The sequence below is a fragment of the Egretta garzetta genome, unplaced genomic scaffold (genome assembly GCF_000687185.1).
Source record: "Egretta garzetta isolate BGI_Z169 unplaced genomic scaffold, ASM68718v1 scaffold474, whole genome shotgun sequence".
Lineage (NCBI taxonomy): Eukaryota > Metazoa > Chordata > Aves > Pelecaniformes > Ardeidae > Egretta > Egretta garzetta.
The window spans coordinates 1,420,200-1,446,158 of NW_009259524.1; the positions used below are offsets into that span (position 1 = coordinate 1,420,200).

The window sequence follows — 25,959 nt, forward strand, 5'->3', positions numbered from 1 at the left end:
TTTCTTGTGCTTCCATTAATGTACTCTGTCTCTCTGGTTGAACTTACTAACATACTCACTTTCTTTTCCAAGACTGTGTGGAAATCCTGAGGTCTCTTGTTTCTACCTGAGATGGAGTTTTTTCATAATGGGAAAGAGGAAGTTACATTTCTCTTCAAAATTACAAATCTTGTAGATTTTTAGCTATCCTGTAACCTTTTATTCTGATTCCCCAGGAGGGCCGTTTCCTTACTGTTTTCTGATGCCTTCTGTTATGTATGTGCTAGAGAGGGAATGTAAGTTTGTTACCTACTCTGACAAATGACATGAGGGAGAAAAGCCTTCTCAGAAGACATGTTTTAACTTTGGCAGCTCCAGACTGATTTGAGAGAGTGACAAATTTATGATGATTGATTCTAAGATATCCAGGAAGGAGGGTATAGGTTGGTAAAATCATAATAATGGATTTCTTTGTTGGGTTTGGGCTTGTATTAAAAGCACGTGCATTGACTGTTTCCCCAAAAAAGAATATCCCTAGGGGCCAGAGGCCACAGTAGTGGAGCTTTCTTTAAAAAAGCCACAGGCTCCCTGTCAAATTCTAGCATTCACAAATGGTCCAGACAGTGTGCTTTAGAGATGCAGAGATACATAGAAATAATCTGCGCCTTGTTCTGGTAAGAAGAAAATTGTATGTTGGTCTCATTAGCAAATATCACTCTGTTTTGCAGTAGCAGGTGACAAAATGTGGGGGAAAAAATCTGTTAAATTCAAAGGCCATGAGTTTCCCAATAGCAACTGCATCACCATCTAAAAGCAAAGGCCCTCCTGTAACTGTCCTTCAATGCATGACAATTCTCAGTGTTCTCTTTGTGTGAGATTTACAACAGCCGCTGTATTGATGGTGTTGAATATGTTTGTCCATCTGTATAGCTGCCTGGGGGACAGTGCTATGTCTCACATCTTTAAAAATATAAATCTATACCTAGCCATGCAGAGATATACCAAGGCTACATACGGGTAAGGCTCTGAATACTTTCCCTATCTGAACTTTTCCTCCTCCTTTGTAACAAAGGATTTCTTCGTCACTGATGTGATCACTTTCCTGTTGAGAAATCAGGCCCACCTCAAAACACCAACATCCTGCTGGCAGCAATTAAGAACCATGTTTTGCAGATGGCAAGTTTTAACCCTGTTGTTCTGACATCATTCTAGAAACTCTGCTCCTTCCCAGGTATCGTGCTGTCAATGCCATTGTATTCCTCCCTCAGTAAAGGACCAACATAATGAAGTTTTTTCATAATGGCGAAAACCCTGTGGCAATATGCTTTAGAGCTTTCAAATCCCATGTCCTAGGGAGGTTTGCTATTTTTCACAGGCAAGGAATTTCATCTATGAACTGAAAGCCCAGAAGCTGTACTTTTATGCACACCAAATCTACACCTTCACAGGTGTAGACTGCTCAAGTCTACATTGTCTTTCCCCTCACAAAACTGAAATAACCCTCTTAACCCCAGTAACTGTTAGAATGGGGCACTAAGAAAATATAGCCCACCAATTTTATGCCCATAAATCCTTTACCAAAAGCTGATAGACACTGTTCATCCTCAAATTAATAATATTCTTCCCATTCTGGAATTATTGCAAAAAAAAAAAATAATAGGGTATGTATCTCCCTGCCTCCTCATATACTCAGAATTGTAAATAGTATAATTTTCTGACTTAGCCAGGTCTTCTATTTGGAGCATAAACCAGAAATGATTGTTTATATGTCATCCAGAACAGACTGATTATAATAATATATATGTGTGTCTAAACAATAATAATTGTATACTACATTATCTAGTATCTATATAATATAAGACACTGATTATAATGATCTCCTTACCATCTATAACTCTAGTACACAGATGAGTGGCGTCTGTACTGAAGTTTTCAACCATCATTCAACCCAATTCTCAGAAGCCAAAACCACATATGCATCTAAGCAGTTTTTAGAACTACAATACAGCCTACAACTAGGGCATCTCTGTTGCTGCCCTTCTCACCCAGACAGAGACAAGGAGATACCAGCAATCATGGCTATGGCTGCATAATATCTGGTGTCACTCACTAGCTTTGCTCAATGAGGACATCTTTCATACCTGAGTAACACATTAAAGATCCACATATACTATGATGAAAACACTCTTGGACTACATGAGAGTGCCACACATTAAAAAACAAACAAACAGGACCTTTATTTCATTGGCAGAAACCACCTCAATATTGACCTGCACAGAGTTTTGAAATTATTTGATGTTATTCTGCATTGACTTTTTTTACCAGATTATCCCAGTTCCTCATTTTTGATCATTCGTATAATTGTGTACCATCACATCTCCAGCTGACATAAGAGACACAGAGATGATTGCAAAACACAGATTATCGACTGTGTTATCTTAAGTCCACTAGACACCTTCTCTTTTTATGGATGAGAATATTGCAGGACATAGAGTCGGTAATGCCTCACCCTCACTTCCCACTGCTCAAATTGTTTCCACAGGGGTAGTTGGTCCTGAATGGGGGCATCTGTCCTGCCCTTCCTCCAGGACAGCACCCATGCCATGAGAGCCTCCTCTCTTTCCCGGGGACCCACAGGTGGAAAACCCATACTGCAGGATGCAGTGACATAGCTAGAGCAGAGTAACCCATCACATACAAGCCTGAATATAAATATGGGAGACCCAAATACATCTTGAGCCCCGGAATATATTAGGGTGCTCTGAACCCACCTGTCATTGCAGTGGGAAGGGTCTGTGCCATTGGGCTGCTTGACTTTAGGAGTAATTTCTTATGATGGGGACCTTTCTGTGAGAGCTGTGCCTCCACTCCTACAACAATCAAACAATATCTCAGGAGACAGGGAACAAATTTATCTTGTTGAGCTTTCAGCTCAGCTTGGCACTAGGATTGGGGGTGTCCACAAGCTGGAAGAGGAAAGGAGTGGCAAACTCATGGAGTGTGGCAGTTCTAGGTTGACCTGGTTCCTCTACTAGCTGTGCTGTTAGCCAGATTCAGGAGCTTGATTCCTGTTTGCTTTGCGTCCTGTTTGCTCCAGTTTCAGATGTCCACAGGAGTCACTGAAGTCCTTAATCATGCAGCCTGAATTCTTGCTAAGGAATTTCTTTCCATCAGCAGCGGTTCTCTGTGTTGCCAGTACCCAAGGGGAGAGTACTGAGCTGTGAAACTGGAGAGAGGAATTTGCTGTGTGCTGTTTGGGATCTTTTGAGTTCCCAAGGGAAGCTCACAGGCTCTTTGCTGATTGTGACAAGGAAGTGACTTTTTAGTTCTGCACAGTACCCATTTTGTCTGTGCCTGAAGTAAGTGGACTCCAGTTGCCCTTGATACACCCATCACATTTTGTACTTTGCGGTAAACAGGTTTCAACACACAGTTGTTTGTAGTCAAAAGGTGAAGGTCAAGGTCAAAGCTGGATGTTGGTGCCCCATCAGCTCACGTGTAATGAGGGCACACTCACTGTGGCTTTGCAGTACGCACACAGGCAGCAGCTGAGGTGACACGGCCACATCTGCTGCCTCCCAGCCAAGTGAGCATTGCCCATTTACAGCTGGGTGATCTGGGAGCTGGTGGACTTCAGAAGATGTGTAGAGATGGGGAAGGCTTTATGATTTTATTCTATTTACACTGTGTGTACTGGAAGGCCTGAAAGGAGGGGTCAGGGCCTTGCTGTACCTACACAGCATAAAGCTTACTCACTCAGCCAAGGAACCTCCAAATTAAAGGCAGAAGACAAATATGAAGGAGCAGGAGGGGAAGAATGAAACAGAACAGTAGAGAGATCAAAATGATTTTTGAGAAATATCATTTAGTTCCTTCAATTGTTCTTTGGGGGAAAAAAGTGAGGTTATATATGTATTTATTTGCCAGCATGACAAGTATATAAAAAGTGTATACCAATTCTATGTTCCACAGAAACACTTCTGCATATTTGATAGATTAAGTTATTTGATCATCAAAGTCTCAATGTGCTTAGATAAAATACACCTTTCAAAAAGAGATTTAGTTTGTAGGGTTTCAGTTCCTGGAAGCTGTGTGGTTAATCATTCATTTCAATATTACTAATTTTATCTTGGTAATATTGAAATCAATATTCTCCAAATATAGCCAATCTTGATAAAAGATTCTGACCTTGTTGCTTCCCAAATACTAGTCCTGGTGAAGTTGCTGATTTTGATCCCAGGCTGTCATGAAAAGTTGTCTGGGTTTGTTCAGAAAGCAGACTTCTAATAGCAGCATACACTTGCTTTGAATACAAGCAGGGAGAGAGTACCCATCTTCTAGCAGATCTGCTTGCTCTGTGCATTTAGGGTTGTCTATGGGTAGTTTCATTATGAGAATATTTCTTTTATTTCTTGTTGCTGGTAGCCCTGCAGAACAGTGGCACAATGAGAAATGCTTTTTTGGCTGGCCTCAACATCTGAACTTCCAAACAAGGGCTTGATTCTCCATATGTGAACTCACATCACTTTTATTTTTATTTACTGATATTTATGAGCATCATTATCTGTGATGTGTACTGTAGCGCTGTGTAAAGATCCTAAGCATTGCTCTGATATGTTCAGTGGACTCTCCTAGAGTTATCAGTGGTTGCAGGTATCAGCAGAACTGTGCTGTAGGCCCACATCCATGTGTACAGAACCAGAGACCAGCTGCTTTCCATGCTCTTTGCATTGCTTTTCAACCCTTTTTGATGTAGCAGAGGAAACAACGTGTTAGAAGTCTGTGCTGGGAAAAGGGTTTGGCATCAGAGTCTGTTTTCTGCCACTTTCAATCCTCTGGGAATTCATCAAAGTTCACAACAGTCAGTTTAGTCTCAGGCTGTTTGCTGTGCTGAAGTCTCTTGCTGGTAGCCTGAGAAATCTGTGGCCCTGACAAAACTTGAAGAGCCAGAGAAGGTCTGTGAAGAAAGCTAGTCTTAATTGTCCAGCCCTTACGCAGGACCCCAGAGAGCTGCCTGAAAGGGAAGCTTCCAGGGACCTCTGAGGACAGTAGGAGGGAGACTTCAGTCACATTTTTACAGTAGCAATGCTGGAACTGGCCTGCAGAATTGTTAGCAGTGACCACCTAGGAACCAGAGAAAAACTGTTTTATCTGAGTTCATTTTATGTTAGGTTTCCTCTGCAAATAAAGGGATTGGATTTGGCTCAAATCTTTAAGCAAACTTAATGAAAACCACAGAGCTTCATCAAATGTTTGACTACAATGCAAGCGTGTCATGAAAGGACTGTGAAATTTGCATTATTTTGATGTCAAATCAAAAGTAGCCAGATGTGGCAGATGTATTCACAGATTAACTGCATTTTTAAGCAAATGTGACCTGAATCTTAACCTTGGTTAAGAAAGTCCAGATCATTTGACTTTTGCATAGTTTGGAGTTTCATTAAAGTTTTTTTATACAGTTTATGCTGTGAAATAAAGTGGCTTTGCAAAGCATTACTTGAATACAAGTTCTCCATGGGAACAAGTTCGACCTCTCTTCACCCGTTTAGCCTCTTATCATTTTCTTCTCCCTGCCTCCCTCCAAGGGACCCTGCTCAGTTGACAGATATTGAGCAAATCTTCCCTAAAGTGCAGAAAAAGGATAGCCCTCATCTGACTTGCAGAGCAGGTCTCATCTCTTCCACCCTGCGTATGAGCAGAGCTATGTGCAGAGCCCTTTCTCCTCTTCCTTCTCTCCAGAACTGCAGAAGACAACACCATGAGCAGAGGCTCCTTCAGAAGAGGAAATTAGGCAGCTGTATCACAGGGTCCCAGGTGGAAATTTTGTAATCCAAAGGTAGTAGAAGAGGGAAAAGGGGGAGAGAGTAAGACTCCCCTTGTTCCTCCTACACATGCCTGAAACCTCAAAGCTCCTTCTGCTAGCCAGTAGCCAGACCCCCCTAACTCCAGTGTCTTTTTCTGGTTTCCCTCATTGCACTAAAACCTCACTGCCAGCTTGAATTTTGTCTGTATGTTTGAGGGGCAGTAACAGGGGGTAGCTCTAAACATGCTTGATAGTTTCCTTACAGCACTATTAGTCTGTGACACAGGAAACACTGGCAATGTGTCAGATATCAGACAATGATGTATAAAATGGTTGCAAAAAACCCTCCCAAGATTCTAAACTCTCATAGGTGTTCCCTTGCCCTTGGCAGATATGGGTCACCATCTGTCTGCAGGCACAGACACTAACCAGCATCCAGCTGCAAAATGCCTAATTAAGGTGATTTGTAATTGTGTCAGTAGCATGTGGCTTACCCAATGCAGACTGTTTTACTGGGTGTCTTCCAGGCTATTGAACAGCCCCTCTCAGGAGGGGTGGTCTAAACATCCTGTAACAGGCTGAAGATTCAGTGAGGGAGAGTAGGAGAAAGAAATCTCTGTAGTCCACTAGTCGCTAGCAATCACCTGAGGAGGAACAAGCCATAGTTCTGATTCAAGATCTATTTTGGTACTTTATCCCTCAATTTTTCACATGAAATTCATTAGCAGTCCTTGGGATGGCACTGTGAGGGTGCAACCATTAGGCTGCAGGGACATACTCCATCCCTTCTCCAGCTCTATGACCTGCTGCAGTGAATCCTCTGGTGAAGTGCTGCCCCCAGGCCCATGGGATATGACACGACAGTACTTCAGTCAGCTGTGGCATCCACTGTCCAAGCCAAACAGCTGTACATTGGGTTGGAGAAAGCTGAGTGTTTCAGTTGCTCAACATTTTGGTAGATCTGAAATCACACAGGACACCAATAGCTTACTGGAGAATGAGCCATGTTCTAGGTACATGTCCTAACCACTTAAAAAAATCCCTTTCTGACCTTAGATCCATTCATCCTGTGACAACACTTGTGAATTGAGCTGCTGGAGTGTGGCTTTCAGGGAGCTACTGTATGCATGCAAAGGAATTGCACTTTTCTGCTAATAGGTTCTTTGGGCAAGATCTCTGGATACCTGAAGGTGCTGTAACCCAGGCAGGTCCTTTGTGGATTGCTCAGTACCACTTAAATGCCTGAAAAATGATCCTTATGCTTTTGCTCTACACTCACGTTCTTTGTCTGCATTTGCCAGCACCACAGAAAGCAGAGAAAGTGTAGCTTAAAAATGACTCAGAAGTGATTCCATGGTCATGTGGTGTGATGCTCTGGTTAGCCATCAAAGCAATCTGACTGAATGTCTACATTAAAAAAATCCACTGCATATGTTTTATTTCACTAGCTTAGCTGTAGCAATGTTTCTCTGCAGATTTTTCTTCATGGCTGTTGTTTTTATTGGTGTCTACTAACCAAACGCTGTTTTTTCATGGAAAGGAAAATGGGTCACCATTACTGGAATGCAAGTCTCTCAGGTCTCTGCAAGACGCTTTGGCTGGTTGTAATTACAGAAGGAGAGATATGGTCTCTGTGCTGAAGGCATTTGAGGTCACTTGGAGACTTGTGTTTGAATTAATAACTGTGTTTGGTAACATGAGTTTTCTTAAAATGCATAGAGGCCTCTTTTCTCACCAAATAAAACGTATCTTTTCACCACCTTGAGCGAAGAGGATATTTCTTTTACTCAAATTTTCAGTGGAAATTATGAATCATGAGGCACTGTTCAACATGGGTGGACATTTTCTTTAGAACTTCTGTGTTTTCCAGTAAAGAGCACACTTTTTTTCTTTAATCTTTAAATGGAAAGATTACCAACACACTTAGCAGGAAAGACAGGGCTTGTTTCATCTGGGTCGGACTCCTGATGCAGATGAAGTTTCCTTTAGCTTTTGAAGCTGATGAGACAGATGTTGCAGTAGGAAATGCTTCATATCTCTTTGCATTGGCTGTGGGAAGAAGAAACAAGGAAATGCAGAAAAGGTGACTCTTCAATTACAGGTGAAGAGGTGCTCAGCAGTAGCTCTTGCCCTCCCTTGACCTGGCTTCTTGGCCAGGCCAGACTGCTGCGGACTGCAGAGTGCCCCTGTCAGGGGCTGATCAGCTGCTTCACAGAATGAAAAGCCAGTATGGTAAGGGCCAGTGTTCAGGAGGGCACTGCTTCCATCAGACCTTTATACGTGGATGAAGCCCTAGGCTGCGGAGTATTCTGTTGAATAAATATATTTTTCTTGAAAGAGATCCTTGTTCGCTGGTTACATGTTTTAGTCAGTCTCTTGAGTAAAAAAACATGGCTTTTGGGAAGCAAAGATACTTTTTGCTCGGGCAGTATGCCTTAAGAGTTGCTTATTTTAGTCTATTGTAGTCCATAGAAGTTACTGCCTGGCTAAAGTTTTGTCAAACAACTCAGTGGATGCCTGCCCTCACAGGCAATGTTTGCTATCTTTACTTTTATTGCAAATGGTTGCATGTGTCATGGTTGTGAGGTATTTCAACCCCCCAAATCCTAAATCCTTTAATTTAGTTTATCTTCCTTATGCTCCTGGAACCCACATATCCCTCTAACATGACCATGGCAATCTCTTTAATTTCTGTTTCATGACCACTGTATAACCACAGGTCTTCCCTCAGCTTCCCCTTTCTGGTGCATATGAGCTACTGTGAAATCCTGCTACTGACAGCCTGATGTCCCACAGTGCTCACCATGCTGCAGGAGGGAAAGTGCTGGCTGGGCCTCCGAAACATAGGCCTTAAGAGGAGCCAGGGCATGGGATCAAGTAGATTTCCATGGAGCTGTCGTTGTGACTGAACAGCAGGGACATAGCCAGGAAAATGGACAGAAATACAAGCATTGGTCTAGCTTTCAAGGGTGTAATAGCTAGTAAGAGCTACGTAGGTATATCTCAGTTTCATGAGAGCAGCAGCACTAAACTCTTATTCCAGGTCTGACTCTTGTGAGATTCTGTTGTCCCTTTGTCTCATGGTCACGGTCCTGCCCAGCTGTGTGGTAGCTCCATGCCAGCCTGATCAATAGGAGGATCCATAGACAGGAGGATCAACATAGGCACTTCTGCCAGCACTCAGGCAGGTGCTTACTACAATGTCCCTTGTTTCACTCGGGCCAAAAAGAGACTTAATGAACAATTCCTGAAGTTTTTTGTCTTACAAAGGGAAAGTTATTTGATTGAATAGACAAACACAAGTTTCCTCCACATTTTGTGGAGGAAAGTAGCCAGCAAAAGGTCTGAGAATCCGAGTTTTGAGCTGCTTCTTCCAAAATTTGGCCTCAGGAGCCTGAAAAGCCTATGCAAAGTTCTCATTACTCCATAGATTATGTTCAGCTAAACTGCCACCTTTGGAAGGCAATATGCTCCCTCCTGCTCTCATCAGCTGGTCCTAACATCATTTCCACTTTTGTCAGTGTTTCAGACATTTTTTCAGAAGAACCCTAGGGCAGCAAATGAGCCTTCCTTCTCAGCAGGGGGAAAGGGAATACCCCCTTGCAAGTCTGCACAATTCAGACATTAAATCCTGGCCTCAATTCTGCAAGATGGCAGCAAACTATATAAGCTGCAGTGAAACTTGCTCCTGCAATGCATTGGGACAGAGGATGAAATATCATTGGTGATAGATTTGCCAACAGTGTACTAAAGGCTGGGAGGACTGATGCGGGATTTAATATGTGGAAGATGTTCGGTATTTCAAAGTTGTTAATGTTTGCAGTTTTTAAAAATGATTATGCTTGATGTGTGCAGCAGCTAAATCTTTCTTGTTGATAATCAGAGCTGATTTATTTCTTTTTAAAAATTGATCTCAAGCCATACAAGACCTTATGACTCCCAGGAGGAATTAAATAGCTCAGGCATACTCATTTAGATGAAGTTCGCCCCCTGACCTCTTCTTCATATCTCCAGTTCATACCTGTCCAGTTCATTTTGCCAGAAAAGCTGTTTAATCCTTCCTATTCCTCCCTCTTCTCCAATCAACCCCCCACACTGAATTGAACTCATAATCATAGAACATAAATACAAATCTCAAAATTTCATCTCTCAAGGAAATGGGAAATTTTTATGACAGTGGGTAGACTGCTATAGTAATGATGGACTGGACAGCTCAAGGGACTTGGGTATATGGAGTGTGTCATTGCAGTTAAAGTCAAACCAAAGGCAAAGACAAAGACTTGTATGGGCAGAACTCCCCACTAACCAATTGGACTTATTTTTAACTAAATAATTTCAGTGACCTGTATTTTTTTTATTTTCATTATTGCTGTGTTCTTCTGCATGGCAACTTATAGATTGACATGCATAAGGGACGCTCCACATTGTAAAACACTTTATGAATAATGGTATACGATACCTTTAGCACAGATCCTCATTTAGATTCATTTGTTTGCTTTACTCTACTTTGAGAACCTCTTTTCCCCAGCCTTAAATAAAGTTTGTACAACTCTATAAGAAGTATGATAGAATTTAAAACTACTTGAACTTTGAAGTTAACGAAATACCTGTACTAAAGGAAAATGGCCCACAACATTTCATAGTGGCATTTCATTCCCAGTGCTATATATTAGGTACAAAATTGCAATCTTGAATCTAATCATTAAATTCCAAGAGCATTCAGATTTGGGTTCATAATTCAGGCTGGGAAGACAAGCTTGCAAAATGTATATCAAGGTTTGGGTTTCAAACCATCTCAAGATATGCAGATGTTGTAATTATTATATTCTTGTCATTTATCCTTCCTTAAATTTTGGAGTAGCTGTAGTTGTCATCCTTAACATCTTTCACCTGTCCACATTAGCTTATACTATCTGTTTAGCAAGATTAAGTTTTCTCAAGTTGTAAATTTTTATTTCAGGTCTTAACCTTCAAGGAGATTATGAGTAGTTGTTTGCCGTACATACCTATTTGGTTTACTGACTTCCTGATTTCATACACTCAATACTGGCACAGACTGGGAAGATCTAAAGATCATTACTGAGTGTAAATACATGTGGGGCGACTTACAGCAATGATAAATTAGAAAGGAGGAAAGCATCTTACCAATACCGAATCTTGTGTTACATGTTGCATGACAGAAACTGGTTTTAATGAACACTATTGTTAGGGATTCAGCTCCTAGAAAAGCCCTAGCCAAAATACTTCTTCAGTCATATTCCCCATAAAGCAATAGAAGACAAAAGACGGAGAGGGACAGGTTGTAGAAGCCCCGTCACGGACTGTTGTACAATTGTAAAATTTCTGTTACAACCCTAAACTGTTACATAGCAAACAGAGAAAACATAGTTGAGATTGTGCCTTAGTAGTTTATTTTACCCTCAAACCTCTGATTTCCTGGACGTTACTTGGATGTTACTCATGCTTTTTGGATTTTGTAGAAGAGTTGGCTGAAATAGTCTTATTTGATTTTTTTTTCCTGCTAAAATGGTCTTTTCCCAAGACTGGGAGTTTCCAAAGAGAGTTTTTACTTTTTGAAATGCTGACCTGTTAGAATATTGGGCTTTTTGTTTATTCTTACTGACTCATTTTTCATTTTCTTTTATTTTAATCCTTTCTTGTTGCACTGTCTATAGACTCGGCTCATATTAATTTTTCATAGTTTTTTTTTTCTCATTCTGCCATCTTTATCTTCTTCCAGCTCCTTTTGATTTGGAGGTATTGAAGGACTGCAGAAAGAAGTGGAAAAATGTCCAATAATAATCCTGAACATTACCTGTATACTACATAAGGGATTAAAAGACAGGTCTAAGAGATGGAGCAATACGAAAAAGATACTTTCTTGTGAAAATAAAAGGAAACAAACAGATCCAAACAGTGTCATTACCTCACTGCATAGAAACAGATTCAAATTTTTGGTTTTCACTTTTTTAATGATTTTTTTTCCTTAGTACTTTTTTGTTTCCCACTAAGATGCTATACAGCGATAAATTGCCCCATACTCTCTCCCCATTGCACTGTGGATTTTATAGAGCTTATTTCTTTCACATGACATGCATGCATGCATGAACCTTCTTATGGACACATGTGGTGTAATAAAAAAAAATGTTTTATTAAGAATAAAAATCTCTTTTTTCCAAAAAGAAAGCAGTGATGGAACCTGAGACTTCCAAAAGCTTTATTACAATGAGTGTAAATCATTTATCTCTCCAGAGTAGAATGTATGTATTTTGAACTACCTTGTTCAGACTTTGATAATTTGTCCTTTATCCAGCCTCATCTCAAGGCAAACATCAAGTTTTTCCTTCTTTCAGAAACTCTTTATTCAGTGAATTTCCTTCTCAGTCTGGTGAAAGATTCCAGGGCATAGGACTCTCCACTGTTACATAGGATCTTGCATCCAGCGTTTCTTGTACGCAGTAGAGGTTAGCTATTTACACCAGTAAGTTTCAAAGGCAGTAACTGTCAAAGGCAATAATTTCACCAATGTTTTTTTAAATGGTGAAATCAGTGTGTTTGTGTATGTACCGAGTTTTATTTGCTGGGGAGGTCAAGTAATTTGAAAAAGGTTATGTGGTAGAACAACAAGAGAGAATGTAATGTTACCCAACACGCCAGGGTGCCCCTCTATATCTCTGCCTAGGAGCTGGTTATCTAAGCAGGGTACCCTGCATGAAATTGGCAGTCCCCACTTCTTTTGATGCTTTACTCATTTCCCCTTTGCTTAATGTCACAGTTAACAATTTGCACCTTCTCTCTGCAATATTTCTATGTATTTAGGTGTTTGTTGAGGAAACCCCCGATCTGACATAACAGGTTATATGTCCTCTTCATGCCTGACAGTGCCTGTTTGCCATATCAAATTTGAAACCAGCCTTCTGTCTGCCAGACAAGCGGGCTATGTATCTTTCACAATAGTGTCCTCTGACTGATACTTGTTTTTTCAATGAATTACAGAGTGACTCAGAATCAATGCACTGCTCTGCTTCCAGCAGCCAAATGGTGTCTGGCAACACATCCAGGCTGGATTCCCAGGTGGTCATTTATGGTCAGAGTTTCGATGGATTTCACAAGGAGCATGAAGGATTGATCATTTCATTCATACTGAAGCAGTCTGAGGCAGGCCAAGTAACCTCTGAACCCACTGGGGAAGTGGTAAAGGTTTCATGTCAAAGCACAAGAGGAAGATAATTGCAATGCAGAGTCTGTGAATATGCTGGCCTTATGGACTGTGTTGTATTTGTGCTGCAAGACATGTGAATAGGAGAGATTGTGCCTCATAGCTTAGGGACTGATCCTGCAGGTCTGAACTGACTTAAAGAACAATTGCAGTCTTGAAAGTAATATGTTCCTCTGTTAGTAAAAGAATTCAGAATTTAATTAAGTAAGAGGAGCCCCAAGGTGTGAACGGCTAAGATGTATTGGTAGCACAAATATGAAAAGTGCAGATGCTCATACCGGAGGTACTGTGTCACAGTGAAGTTTCTGCTGCACTCTCTCAGGTTTTGGTTCCCTGTTGTCCCACAGCTTGGTGCAGGAGAGCATGTGTGCATGCCATACTCTCCTAGTGAGGTGCTAAGAAGTTTGACAGTGTATCTGAGGATGAATTAAGAGCATCAGGCTAAACTAGCCCTAACAAAAGGGCATGTCAACAGTGGTTCGTGGCTGTGCAACAAGGATTGGCATTGGAGGTAGTCTTTTTTTTTTGTCCCCAGTGGAAAGCTTATAAAGGAGACTGTAGAAAATAAATGTTCTGTCTGTAACAGCACTACAGAAATCTACTCTCAAGCAAACTCACTACATTTTCTTCAACTAAAAGCTGACATCTTTAACACATTGTTAGCTTTTCATGTACAAGTCAGTGGATCAGGCAGTGTGCCACCTAACACATAAAGCTAGAGCAAAACACAGCTCACAACAGTACTAGAGTGGGTGTCTCATGACTGAGATGGGTGTCCCATCACGAGAGCTCAGGGAGCCTGGGAAAGGTGAGGAAATGCTGATTTCCCATTTTCCAGGTTCAAGTAGCTGAAAACCTCTGCTGCCAGAATTTCCACGCCACAAGGAACTTATACCTGGAATAGGAATGGAGAATTAGTTACATGCAACCCTCATACATATGAATCAGTCCAAATCTTGCTTCCATTCTGTATCCCAAACTGCTTCTGGCTACTGTGCAAGGGCTTAAGTAGTTAGGAAGTTCCTCATTCTCTACAGATTATTTGCCCTTATCCAGTAACAGTCAGTAAATCTAACAAATAGCTTCTCCAGAGAGATTTTGGGTACCAGACATCATCTGAAGAATTTGAATGGAACAGTTTCACATCTCTTCCTCAAGCATAAGATCATTACTTTGCACTGATGTGAAGCAGTTGCATTTCTAGGAACCAGCCCACCATTCTGATTCACAAGGTTTCCAGAGATTTTGCTTTTCATTTCCTCTTCCCGCTACATGGCAGCATGAACTCCATTAACAAGCTATTGTAACAATCTCACTCACCTAACCACCCACCCATCTAGAATCAATGGGAGACACAGCAAGCAGCCCTTTCCCTTCCAGATAAAGCCTTGCAACAGATACAAGCAGAGGTGCAAATACAACTAGGCTTAATACAACCTCAGATTCTTGTTTTTTTAGCTGCATTCACTGCTGCCATGGGCATGTATTCACTGTTGTACTCATGGGAGTTGGATTCACACTGCTGATTCTGCAAACAGAGAGAAAACGCCATGAATTTAATTTGTGGTCACTAATCTCTGCCACTCCTGCCTTTGTTCTTTAAGTAGGGCAGTTACTCTGACCGTTTTCAGTGGGAATATTAAAGTCAGAATAGACAGGCACTCACATAGAAAACTTGAAATAAAACAAACCAAAAATGAAACCCACACATTGTCCAAAAGAATAACTAATGTCCATGATCTCCTTTCTTTCCTGAGCCAACTGGTTCTTTGTTTAAGTGGTTTTGCTCCAGAACAGAGCTGGAATTGCTCCACTGATGATTTGTTTCCCCTTCTTGAAGAAAACAATCAGGCGAATTGCTTACCAAAGTAATTTTGCTGACCTGTGCAGCATTTCTCCTCTTTCCTTTGATTCCCAGCCTTTAAATCAATAAACAATTCTGTCTTGGAAAAATTAAATCTGAGCTGCTGTCATCAATGACTAAATTCCAGTGGTAAATTAACAACTCAGTCTCTTTGTCAAAAAACACATCACGTGCTGAGTGAGTATGTGCCTGTCCCACCCTCTAAATCTCATTAAATCAAGTTCCCCATCCATGACCCTTGGAAGGAGGGTTGTGCAGAATCTCATAGATTTGCTTACCTTGTTCCTTAAGCAACAGGCTACCACACAGCAGATACAGGAAGTCATTGCAAACATGATCAGGCCAATAATTATCCATGGCATGAATCCCAGTGAAATGCAGTCTTCCTTATCTGGAAATAGGAAGGCAAAAAAAGTCATAACTGATCATTTGTATTTCCCCCGCCCCCCCCCCCCCCCCCCCGAGATAACTTTTCAAATTCTTTCCCCTCTTCCCTTCATATTAATAGAATAGCAAAAGTGAGCTCTGAAGAAGGATTTTCCTGAGGTGAAAAGCCACCTTGGATTCAGGAGGAAGCAGAATATTGCAGTTTTCCAGAAGGAGAGGTGAAACTGTTGGTACACAGGGCTGAAAGTGTAGACTGAAAAGAAAAAGCCAGGCTTGAGAGCATGATATTTCAGATCTGAGCAAGGCTTAAGTTTACATTCAGTGAGTACTGCAGGTGATTTAAAGGGCAGCCAGGTCAAAAGAAGGGTGAACTTTTTCAGTCATGTTTGGATAGGAAGGCAAGCTGGGAGACACCAAGATTACCCTTGCCCAGATCTGGCAGAAAATATGATAGAGCGTGAAACATCTAGCAATAGCTATGAGCATCTGGCTATCCATACAAATGGAAATGGACAACTTTGGGAAACACTGCACACAAAAAAGGATGTCACAGCTTGATTCTGAGAAGCTGTTTTAAGTTCAGAGAGGACTGAGAGGTAATTTGACCCAACCACATAATTTTAGCCTTAGTATTTCAGCTTCTATCTTGCTTAGTGTTGAGAGAGAGGAAAAGATAGCAAGGGAAGGACAACAGGTAGTACCATGTTGCAAGTGAACTATATGGAGAAATAAGGAGTGTGAGCAAAACCACTGCTAACTCTTACCGTGTAATATAAAAAGAGCGACTGAGTGAAAGGCAATTCAAAATTAAAGTCTGTGCAGCCAACAATATGCAGAGCTCAGCATGGCCTGCAAAACCTGCCCAAGAAGATTAATAAATATGGAGAGGCCATGCTGAGCAGTCTGCCAACACATCTCCACTGTTACAGCCCACTGCAAAGTAGTTTTAATCTGTCTTGGAAATATCTGTGCAAACTCTAGTCACATCTTTCACTGCAGCATAGCTATGCCCAGTGTCTACTGATCAGTAAACTGAAGTGGGGAGATGAGAAGTAAACTTACCTTGGATGTACAAATAGGTTTCTTTCAGACGGCAATCTCTATAAGGAGGGGGTAAGAACATCTCCAGGCAGTAGGTATAAATGTTGGTATGCTTTCTTTCCAGATTTTTAAGAATGAAAGTGGTGCTGCTATTTGAATGCTCTGTCTGACAGTAGGTGACATTACTCTTGGGGATAACTTTCTTCTCACTCAAATGGAGTGCACAGATCTCCTTCTTCTCATGCCCTTTGAAGAGAGTCATGCTGAACTCACTTACATTTTTGGGGTTGGGGAATGTGAACCTGAAGTTTCCCTTTTCAAATTCCACCATCACCTGGGGGTCAGAGACATGAAGCTGATCTGAAGATATGAAAACAATAAGTGTAGTTATTCATACAGCTTTGGAAAGAATCCCTAACATGTTAAGAAACTCATTTAAACAAAGCAAGTGAACCATGCAATTGAAACTTAAGGCATGTAGGTACTCAGAATAATCTGGCTGTGGAAAGCAGCCTGTACGCTGAGATGCCAGTGCATCATTCTGGTCATGTCAGACATTACTGAGAAAGTAAGTGAGATGAGATAAAACCTGGCCTGTTATTCACTATAAGACTGGAGAGGTCACTGTTAGCATTGGATGAGTGAGTTTCTTGATAATGTTTAAAGGTCCCCTTGGACCAAACACTCTATGGACATATAATCCCTGCCTCAGACTGATTGTCCTATTCATAGATAAAACAAGGTGGGACAAAGATTATTACAATTTTCTCTGTTCTGTGGTTCATAATCTGCACCCTAATCATGTAGCTGAAAAATTAAAATGGGATGTGAACCCAAAACTCCTACATTAGAGCCTAAACCTAATTACTTAGATGGCTATAGCACCTTTATCACTAACATAATGGGAGGAGTGGAGGACAAATGTCACTTTGTGCATGCACCCACACGCCATCCAAAAATCACATTTGACCTTCTCAAAAACTGTTTCAAAAACTCAGATGTTGTGTAACTCTCATTTTGAAAATTTCTTGGAGAAGAAAAAGAAAGTAAACTGACTGAGGACCTCCTGCTACCTCACAGTTTGACTTTGTGAAGTCAGCGACCAATAGCATGGGAAACTCCCTCAGACAAAAATGTGTTAAAATGTGCTGTAAAAAAATGACATTTTTTTTCTTCAAGGGCAGTACTTTCTGATCTAGAAAGGCATACAAAACCATAAACCAAATTGTGCAAATGTGTCTTACCTATATTTTTGCATGGTCTTGACGAGCAGCTATCAACTCCTGAAAAACACAAAATTGTTCTCCTGTTTAAAATTCAAGAAAAGAGATGCAGGAACAGGGGCTGAGCCATGCAATGTTAAGATGCTGAAGTTGTTTTCTAATTTGCATCATTAGCCTATCTGATCCTGTCTGTGCTACACTATAAAATCATATGATGTGATAAAAGCACAAAATATAAAAATCAAAGTAGAAAGAAAATGCATTGAGCAAGAATTAATATTGATCTTACATATCGCATTTACAAATTCTTAAAACACCTCTGCAAAGTAACAGATGTACTTCTTATATAGAAACTGAGATGAAAGTAAAATTTACCCCAAAATGCTGAGGAAATCTGCCCCCAAATGAAGGAGCATACTTTTGATTGCTCATGAATCCAGAGTCTACAATGAGCCAGCATTACACTGTTTCCAGATCAAAGTTCTCATTTTGTTCTAGGTTTGTTCTGTTTCCCCCAGTCAATATTGCATCAAAACATCTTCTTATGGCACATCAAGAATGAATATCTGGAAGACGCTCCAATATGTACAGCAAGAAAATATTCAAGCAACACATACGGTTTTGTTCCTTTTTCAATAGCAACTTTTTCTCTTCATGATTATCAAACTGTCCGTTGTGCATAGGCAGCTTCCATTACAGGAGACAGGCACATTTTTAATAATTGTTCTGGATTTGTATTTTAAGCTGCTGCCTCCATCACCACCCACTACAGCAATACTGAGAGTGGAATTTTCTGGCTGGGTTGGTGGCATGTACTGCTTTGAAATGGTTTATATGTCAGTACTGGCAGCATAGCACAGCCTGATAGTGTTTCATTTGGAATTTTTCTTTTTGCAGTGCCCTAAAACTAAAGGTACAGACAGGTACACAGACAAGTAGAAAAAAAAATATATCTGCTTTTCCTGTTTTCTGGTAACCTGAGTAAGTTCTTCAGAGGCTGCTTTGATTGAAATACATTCTACATCAGGATTTTATGATGCTAAGAAAATACGGGGCAAACACTTAAAGATTTTGATGCACCATCCTATTCTTACTGCTACATGGTAGTCTAGATCCATAGAGAGTAGGTCCCCAACTGTGACAGGTATTGCACGGATTACATAGTATAAATAATCTTTTTCCCAAGGCACCTGTTATCTTCGACATGCAGCCTGCATATGCACAGCAACAGAAGATTACTCTCGTTTGGGTACCTATGTATGTTCTCAACTCTTTCTGGACAGAGGCAATCTTTTAATGTCCGTGATTTTTTGTTCTTTGACTTCTTGCTTCCCAATTACCACCATTGGCAAGGGCATTGCAATGAATGATACTTGTTTAAGATATTTTTAGTGTGACACATAAGCTAATGGACTTCTGGAAGACGCTTTGCAATGCTCAGTTGGAAAGCAATAGAAACTGTTATCCCTTTTTGATTGATTTACCCTCTTCCTAGTTATCACATTCTTCCTGGTTTACTGTGCACAGTCAGCATCCTTATCTAATTCAGCAGTTCTAATAGACGGTTCTAATATCTGTACTTCTCTCAGAACTATTAAGTGTGTGGTAACAGACAAGGTATTTGGCATCTTGTACCACTGGTGTGAAGATAAGACAGCCAAAACACACAACTTGCCAACCCACAATGAAATAGAGCTCTAGATACACTGAAGGCACAGATAGAGAAAGTGCAAGCCCTCATAATGGTATATAGTCTGAAAAGCTGAAAGCAAAGGTTAAATAAAGAAACAGTTCTTGATGTCTTGCATGTTGCATGGTGAAAGAAAACAGCTGCTATGAGAACAGCATTTGAAATAAAGGTCTTTTACAATGCTCTATAGTTTGATGGCCTGTAGTTTGGTAACATATACCTTTAAAATTAGGCCCAAGAGCAGAAAAATTATTTAGGGAAAGGAAGAAAAACCCGAGTTTATTGACATAGCAGAAGCTAGGGAGCATGGTGAATATGTAAACTGATCTGATACTTTTGATAAGCATCCACCTGTAGCTGAGACCTTTGCATTTGTCACTGGTCATCTGAGAGGAGAGGCAGATGCTGCCTCTGTCGGGGCAGCTACAGAGCCAAGCGGTGCCATATTCCCCCAGTGCCTCAGGGGAGCGTGGAGCTACCCTACTCTGAGCACTAAAGCAACAGCTTTGAATTTCATTTCTTTGATCGTCTCTGAGCATAGTTCAATTTTGATGTTAGCTAATGAAATCACCCTTTCTTACCGGGTGGTTTAAAATGCTTGTCAGAGATCATGGTTTTAATCCTTGTTTTTAATGGAAAAGGGCAGAGAGAGGTCATTAAGCATGTAGTTCATGTGATCTAGTGACAAGCTGAAGGACCGCTACGTATCCTCTCAGGTCCAGAAGCCTTAATTGCCTATTTTCAAGAAAGACTCAGTAATGGTCTCTGAATGAGCATTTTGGTAAATGTGATGAAATTAATATTCCTCTGAAACAAGTGACCATATAAAAGACTGTGCTTAGCATAGTATAAAGGGAGCACATTTTAAAATTAGATTAACAGTGCCTGAGAGTAAAACACCAAATTGTCTACATGGATGACCACAATCGGTGAGATCCCATATGAATTTCCAACTCACTAGCTATTCTGCATCAGCTCCTAAAGTGAATGCTCTCGCTGCATACTAAAAGGTGGCTTATTCCCCACTCCCTGTGCCTGCTTGCTGTTCTCCTGTGCCCATTTGTACCAGTTCATTCCTAGGATAATCCTATGGATCTGTAGCACTCTGTGGTTAATGTCCAGACGCATTTGGGATGTCATTTGCCAAACTATAGTTAGAATAAATGTACATTTACTGGAATGGGAGATAGGAAACTGGCGTTTAAACATCCAGTAATATTGAGAGATTCACTCACTAAACCTCCCTAATACTTCCTCAAAAAATGTGTGAATAAAAGACTACATCACGGTATTCTTGGAAAGGAACAGAAGAATCTCACTGGTTCAGTAGTAAAAATGCTTAGATTTGGCCTTAAGGTTCCTTTTTGGTATTTTTCATAAAAGAGCCAATTCAATTGTGTATGAGGGTTTTGGTACAAGAGGAAACAAATCTTTCAATTGTTTCAGTGTCACACTGTGGAGCTGCATAGAGTTGTTCCTAGCTCACCTCACGTGAAGCAGACTGTCAAGACAAATATTGTGGTTCAGATGTGAATCCAAGAGATAAACACGTATATGATAGTAACATCTTGCTATGTTGAACTATGAAAGTATGTGTGAGTGTGTGTACATTCACATATGTATATGAGTACTGAGAGTCATATACATTTCTTTCTCTGTTTCATCTTTACTGCAGTGAGAAAGCACTTTGGCAGAGGTTTGGGAACCTCTGTGATACTGTGCTTGGACACTGAGGCCGATGGAAGGTGGGTTATTTTTCATTTTAACAGATTGCAATTTTTAGCTTTCTGGTTGCTCTTTGGCAGACCCAATGCTATTTGCAAACATCACCAATCCATTACGCATTTTGGTCCTAGCAGAACTTTAAAAAACACTTTTGATTCATTTTAAAACTTGGAGTTTAGGGTAGGAGGATAGCATACTCTTGCTTGGTTTTCTTGCTGTTTGTTTTATCTGCCCCAGTTCTCAGAAAACTAATTAGCTGATAAAAAGAACAAGCATAATTTCACTTGGGTGAAGGAGAGTGCAGACTCTGACATTAAAACAAACATGTTTGTTTTGTTAATACTAAACATGTAATGAAACCACACACAAGTTTTTTAAGTTGCTATAGTTTTGACCTTTCACGTCACTCTGAAAGATGACACTGTCAATTCAGTGCCATTAGTCATATACCTAAAACTAATATGTTCCTATCTTTCAAGGATCAGGGATTAAGAGAGGAAAGTAGTGCTTCTGGGCAAAGCAAGTAGTGGCCATAATTACTGTAGGAAGCCATCTATAATCAGAATTATTTCTATATGTTGTGAAATATGGAAACTCTTAAATACACCACTAACACAGCAGCCATTGTTGATATTATTTCAGACACCCTTCTAAGAAATGAGTATGATTTCCTCCTGTATTGACAACAGGAGATCTGTGGATGAACAGTGATAATGCTTTGCAAATGTTGGTGTGAAAAAGCCCACGTGCAATGTTTCATAGTAAGCGCCTCGAGTGCTGTGGAATCCTACAGCTCTCTACTCCAAAATCCCATTGCCTGTGTTCCTCTACAGGCACCAGAGAGGCTCCATGCTCTTACAACAATTTCTTTATTACAACTGGGTTGTCAAATTATAGTACGCATATACACACATATATCACCTTCTGTGGCCTATTTACATCAGAAAAAACTATCCATAGATCACAGGTAGGGATTGCTAATTGATAAGTCAAAAAAAACCCCCAAAATCTCAGAAGTTACGCTGCTTTTACTCCCCAAAATTTGCCACAGTGCTTGAGAGTAACACTCTGGAGTGCTGGCTTGTTCTCTAAATGAGAGTATCATGCTACTGTGTCTTACATCAAGCTGATTTTTTACAGCCCTTTTCATTTGAGCAAGAATGATAATAATTAATACTTTTTATGCTGAAAGCGGTGTAAGGTAAAAAACCTGAGAGATACCATTTCTTGTTACAGGCAGTCTCTTTCTCCTGCCATCTCCTCTCTCCAGCCCCTGCCCAAATCCTCCATATTTGAAGGAAGGGAGAAAGGAGGGAGAAATGCCGGTACCAGACAGAACAATTATTCACACCCTTAAAATTGCAGCCTATTTCTTCCCACAAGAAATGGCCTTTTAGATAGTTCCAGCCACATGTAAAAGCATGCCTGTCAAGTATACCTGTTAATTTGATTAGCTGAGAAATATTTAACAAAATTGATAGGATTTTTTGCTAGTAGATTTAAGAATAACTTTTCAAGGAGAAAAAGAGCAGCTCATGTCCCTTTAGAGATACTAATCACAATCCTCCTTCCCTGTGATTTCACCCATCTTTTCAATCTATCTGAAAACTCAGTATACTATCGCTGTATTAGTTAACCTTCAGAAGGGTATCTGCATTGCCTAAAGAGCTGGAAACCGGTTTTTATTTAAATGAAAGCTTAAATTCTGCATGAAACCTCAGGAGTACTTAAATTCTACAGGGGGACTTGAAACCTACCCTGTATCACTAGAATTTCAGAAGCAAACATATCCCATAGCCCTTGGCATCACCTTCAAAGGAACATTTTTAGATGGTGTTTAGTAACCATGCGCACTGAATCATCAGGTCTTATATGAAGCATCATACCAAATCCTTGAACAGTATATGTATGAAGAAAAAGACTCTTCTTAATCAGATATTACCTGTATTTCCATCCTGGCCTGGTAATATGCGGGTTTCAGAGAGATAAATGTGAACTCTTGCAATTTACTTTGCATGGCTGTGATAAAACACTGAATCTTGTAAAACACTACATCCATGTTTATGGCTGGACTGAGATCAGCGCTGCCACCGTGCCCCTTCTCAAACACAGCATTAGGAATGCTACACTTCCTTTTAAGTCGGTCTGCATTTCAAGCCTGCACCAAAATAATCTCATCCACTTTTCCATGCCATATACATTTTTCATACTATAAAAATTCCCTACCCAAACAAGAGCAGGTTTAATATCAATAACTTGGGTCCTCTTTATTAAGCCATTCACTGTCATCTTGCTGTAAGACCTTATACCCAGCAAGGGAAGCTGGCTGGAGCACTACAGTCTAAACAGCTAGAGGGAACACTGAGCAGATGAGCTAAGGAATATAAACACTGAAAACTTGTACTTTTTTATTTCAGAGCAAATACCCTGTGCTGGCAGGAACTCTCTTCCTACGAATTCTAGTGATATTAAAGTTGAGAGTGGTCTTTTTGCAGCTATTTCCCTTAATTATGTCTATTCCTCCAACCCCTTGCTATCATGCCTCATTTACTGTCTCCTGTCATTGGGTGGGTTATATTCCATAGACATATCTACTGCAAGGAGAATAATCCAAAATGCTACTCACCGTACAGGGCTTCAAACTGAAAGTAGAAGACACAGAAAGTTACAGCCACCAACTTCATGCTTGCCTGACACAAACGCCTTCTGTCTGCTGTGAAGATGGGAAAGAATTCATGGGTAGAAAAGGAAGCGGTTTGTGGGCAATGGGGGAGATTACATGGTAATCAGAAGGACTTCATTTAACTACGTTACAGGTATGTCAGCATTAGCTGTCGCCCACATCTGTGGAGTTTGCTGGGTTTTTTTTTCCTACTTCACAGTTTGCTGTCACAGACAGGAAGATGAAAGATTTTCTGACATTACATTTGATGCTCACTTCTGCAAAGACTGTTTCTAGTGAAATCTATCAAGACAGAGGCTATGGTCATCTCCAGTACACTTACTGGTCAGCAACTTGTTCCTTAAATTAACTTACATGTGCATATTTGCAACCAGCAACCTGGTTTCTCCCCACGTCTCAGCTGGTCCTACATAACTGATGGTCTTGCTCTATCTAGAAACTGCTCATTAGTAGGGTAGGAGTCTCTTGTGTGTCCCAGTCCTGGAATTCATTGGAAGAACATGTACAAATTGCAGAAGGATCCTCTCAGCCCTGTGACTTCCTGGAGGCTCACTCCAATGTAAGACCTCCATCCTGGAGGTCAGGCTTGCTCCGCGTGGACATGAGAAACTTCATGCAGCTCTGTGAGAGGAGGAGGTCTGACCCAGCACCATAGGGTCTTAAGTCAAAAGTTTCTCTCCTTTCCTCTCCCTGCTTTTGTGCAACACACGCTATTCTGGCCCGCTATCCATCTTTATTCTGGGAATGTTTTAGGACCCTTTGGGATAACATGTTCTGCAATCATTTAGAACTGGCTATTTATTTATGCCTATAATACTAATTTTAGTGCAGATAACGTGCTGGAAAAGAGCTTCAAAAGCATGTTTCATATACTAGATGCAGTTAGCATTTCTGATTGCACAAAGAGAAGACACAAAGGACTAAGAATGGTGCCTGACAGATATTCCTGGGGCTGATTCCTTGTAAGGGTCATGCAGTGGTACCAAATAATCTGCGAACAACAGGACTGGGTTACAGATTCACTCCTGCTTTTCACTGTGAATAAATCTTAGCGTGTTGGTTTACTCTTCCTCAAAAAGTGATTTAATGTCTTCCACTACTGCTAAAGATCTGTTCACATGGACAGTGGCAGAGAGTTCTACTCTCTTCAAATCTTTGCAAAGCCCTGCAAATCTTTGCCTTTTGTTAAATTAAAATCAGAGCTAACCCTGAGTCAAGTCAGGATTTGATATAAATTTTCAGCTCAGGTCTCTGGAGCCAAACTTAAGCAACTCTAACTAGAGAAAGTTTCTGCAGTATACTTTTAATTCTGAAGCTCAAGAGTAATATGTTGAGGTTCAAGCAATGATAAAGCTAAAAAAGATACATCTAACTCCTGAGCTTTGCCTATGAAGTCATGATCCACATTGGGTCTACTGAGGTTCCAGGTAGGACCATCTTTCCCATCCCCCATAACAACTTATGGGAATGCTGAAACAACAGAGCAGCCCTCTCCTAGGACAGGACCTTTATTGTCCCCCACGTAAGCCTAAGACAAGCAGCCAGAAAGGCTTATAGTAAAAAGAGCTGCTGCTGCTACAAGATTAAGGGAGGAAGAGAATCATGTGTAAAGTACCGACACCTTTGGGAGAGCGTGCTGACAGCACACCAAGGACTGAGTCCCTACAAAGCCTACTGCTGGCTGGGAAGGCCAATAAAGGTGTAGGGGCATGTACTCCTTTGAGCAAAGTATTAGCTATTTTTTGTGAAAACAAGCTTTACAACAGATCAGTACTGTTAAGGTTAAAAAATGTATTGTCTTTCTTAAAAATTTAACCATTTTGCCAGGAAAGTAATTTTGATAGAGAAGACTCTTTTTTTTAACCAACATAAGATATTTTGGAGCAACTGACTCCTTTCCTCCCCTCTCTGTGACCTTACCAGTTATATCAATGCAGAGATGATTAATACACATTTATTTCCCTCCTGGGCTAAGAATAGCTACCAGCATAGCTTGGTTGGCATAGATCTCGCTACAACAATTGGAGCAAGTCCCACCATCCAGTAAACAGTTTGTATTTGTCCTCTCTTTCTCCTGTCGTTATAGCCTCAAGTCTGGAATTACTCCTTCTCCTTTTCTGCTTCCTGGTGCTTGGGATTGATAGAACACACTGCTCCCTTTGTTTCAAAAGGGTCCAGCCCAGGGCTACACTTTGGGGTACATTTGGCAGCACTCTGAAGTTTGATCTAGACAGTGACTTTTTTTGGTGGTTGACTGTACCCGATAATGAGCCAGCGGAGCCTGGAGCACTCACAGCACATGTTCACAAGCGAAGAGACACAAAGTCTAGCTCAGGGCTGAGTGT

General features: G+C 40.7%; 1 protein-coding gene across 1 annotated transcript; it reads right to left on the minus strand.

The window, feature by feature from the left end:
* Positions 1–12,450: 12,450 nt before the first annotated feature.
* On the minus strand, positions 12,451–23,668 carry LOC104125082 (inducible T-cell costimulator). The gene is given in 7 exon segments (XM_009637486.2): positions 12,451–13,896; positions 14,439–14,529; positions 15,144–15,256; positions 16,315–16,653; positions 17,538–17,576; positions 23,558–23,632; positions 23,635–23,668. Coding segments are annotated over 6 exon segments (690 nt in total). The 3' UTR covers positions 12,451–13,896; position 14,439.
* Positions 23,669–25,959: the final 2,291 nt, after the last annotated feature.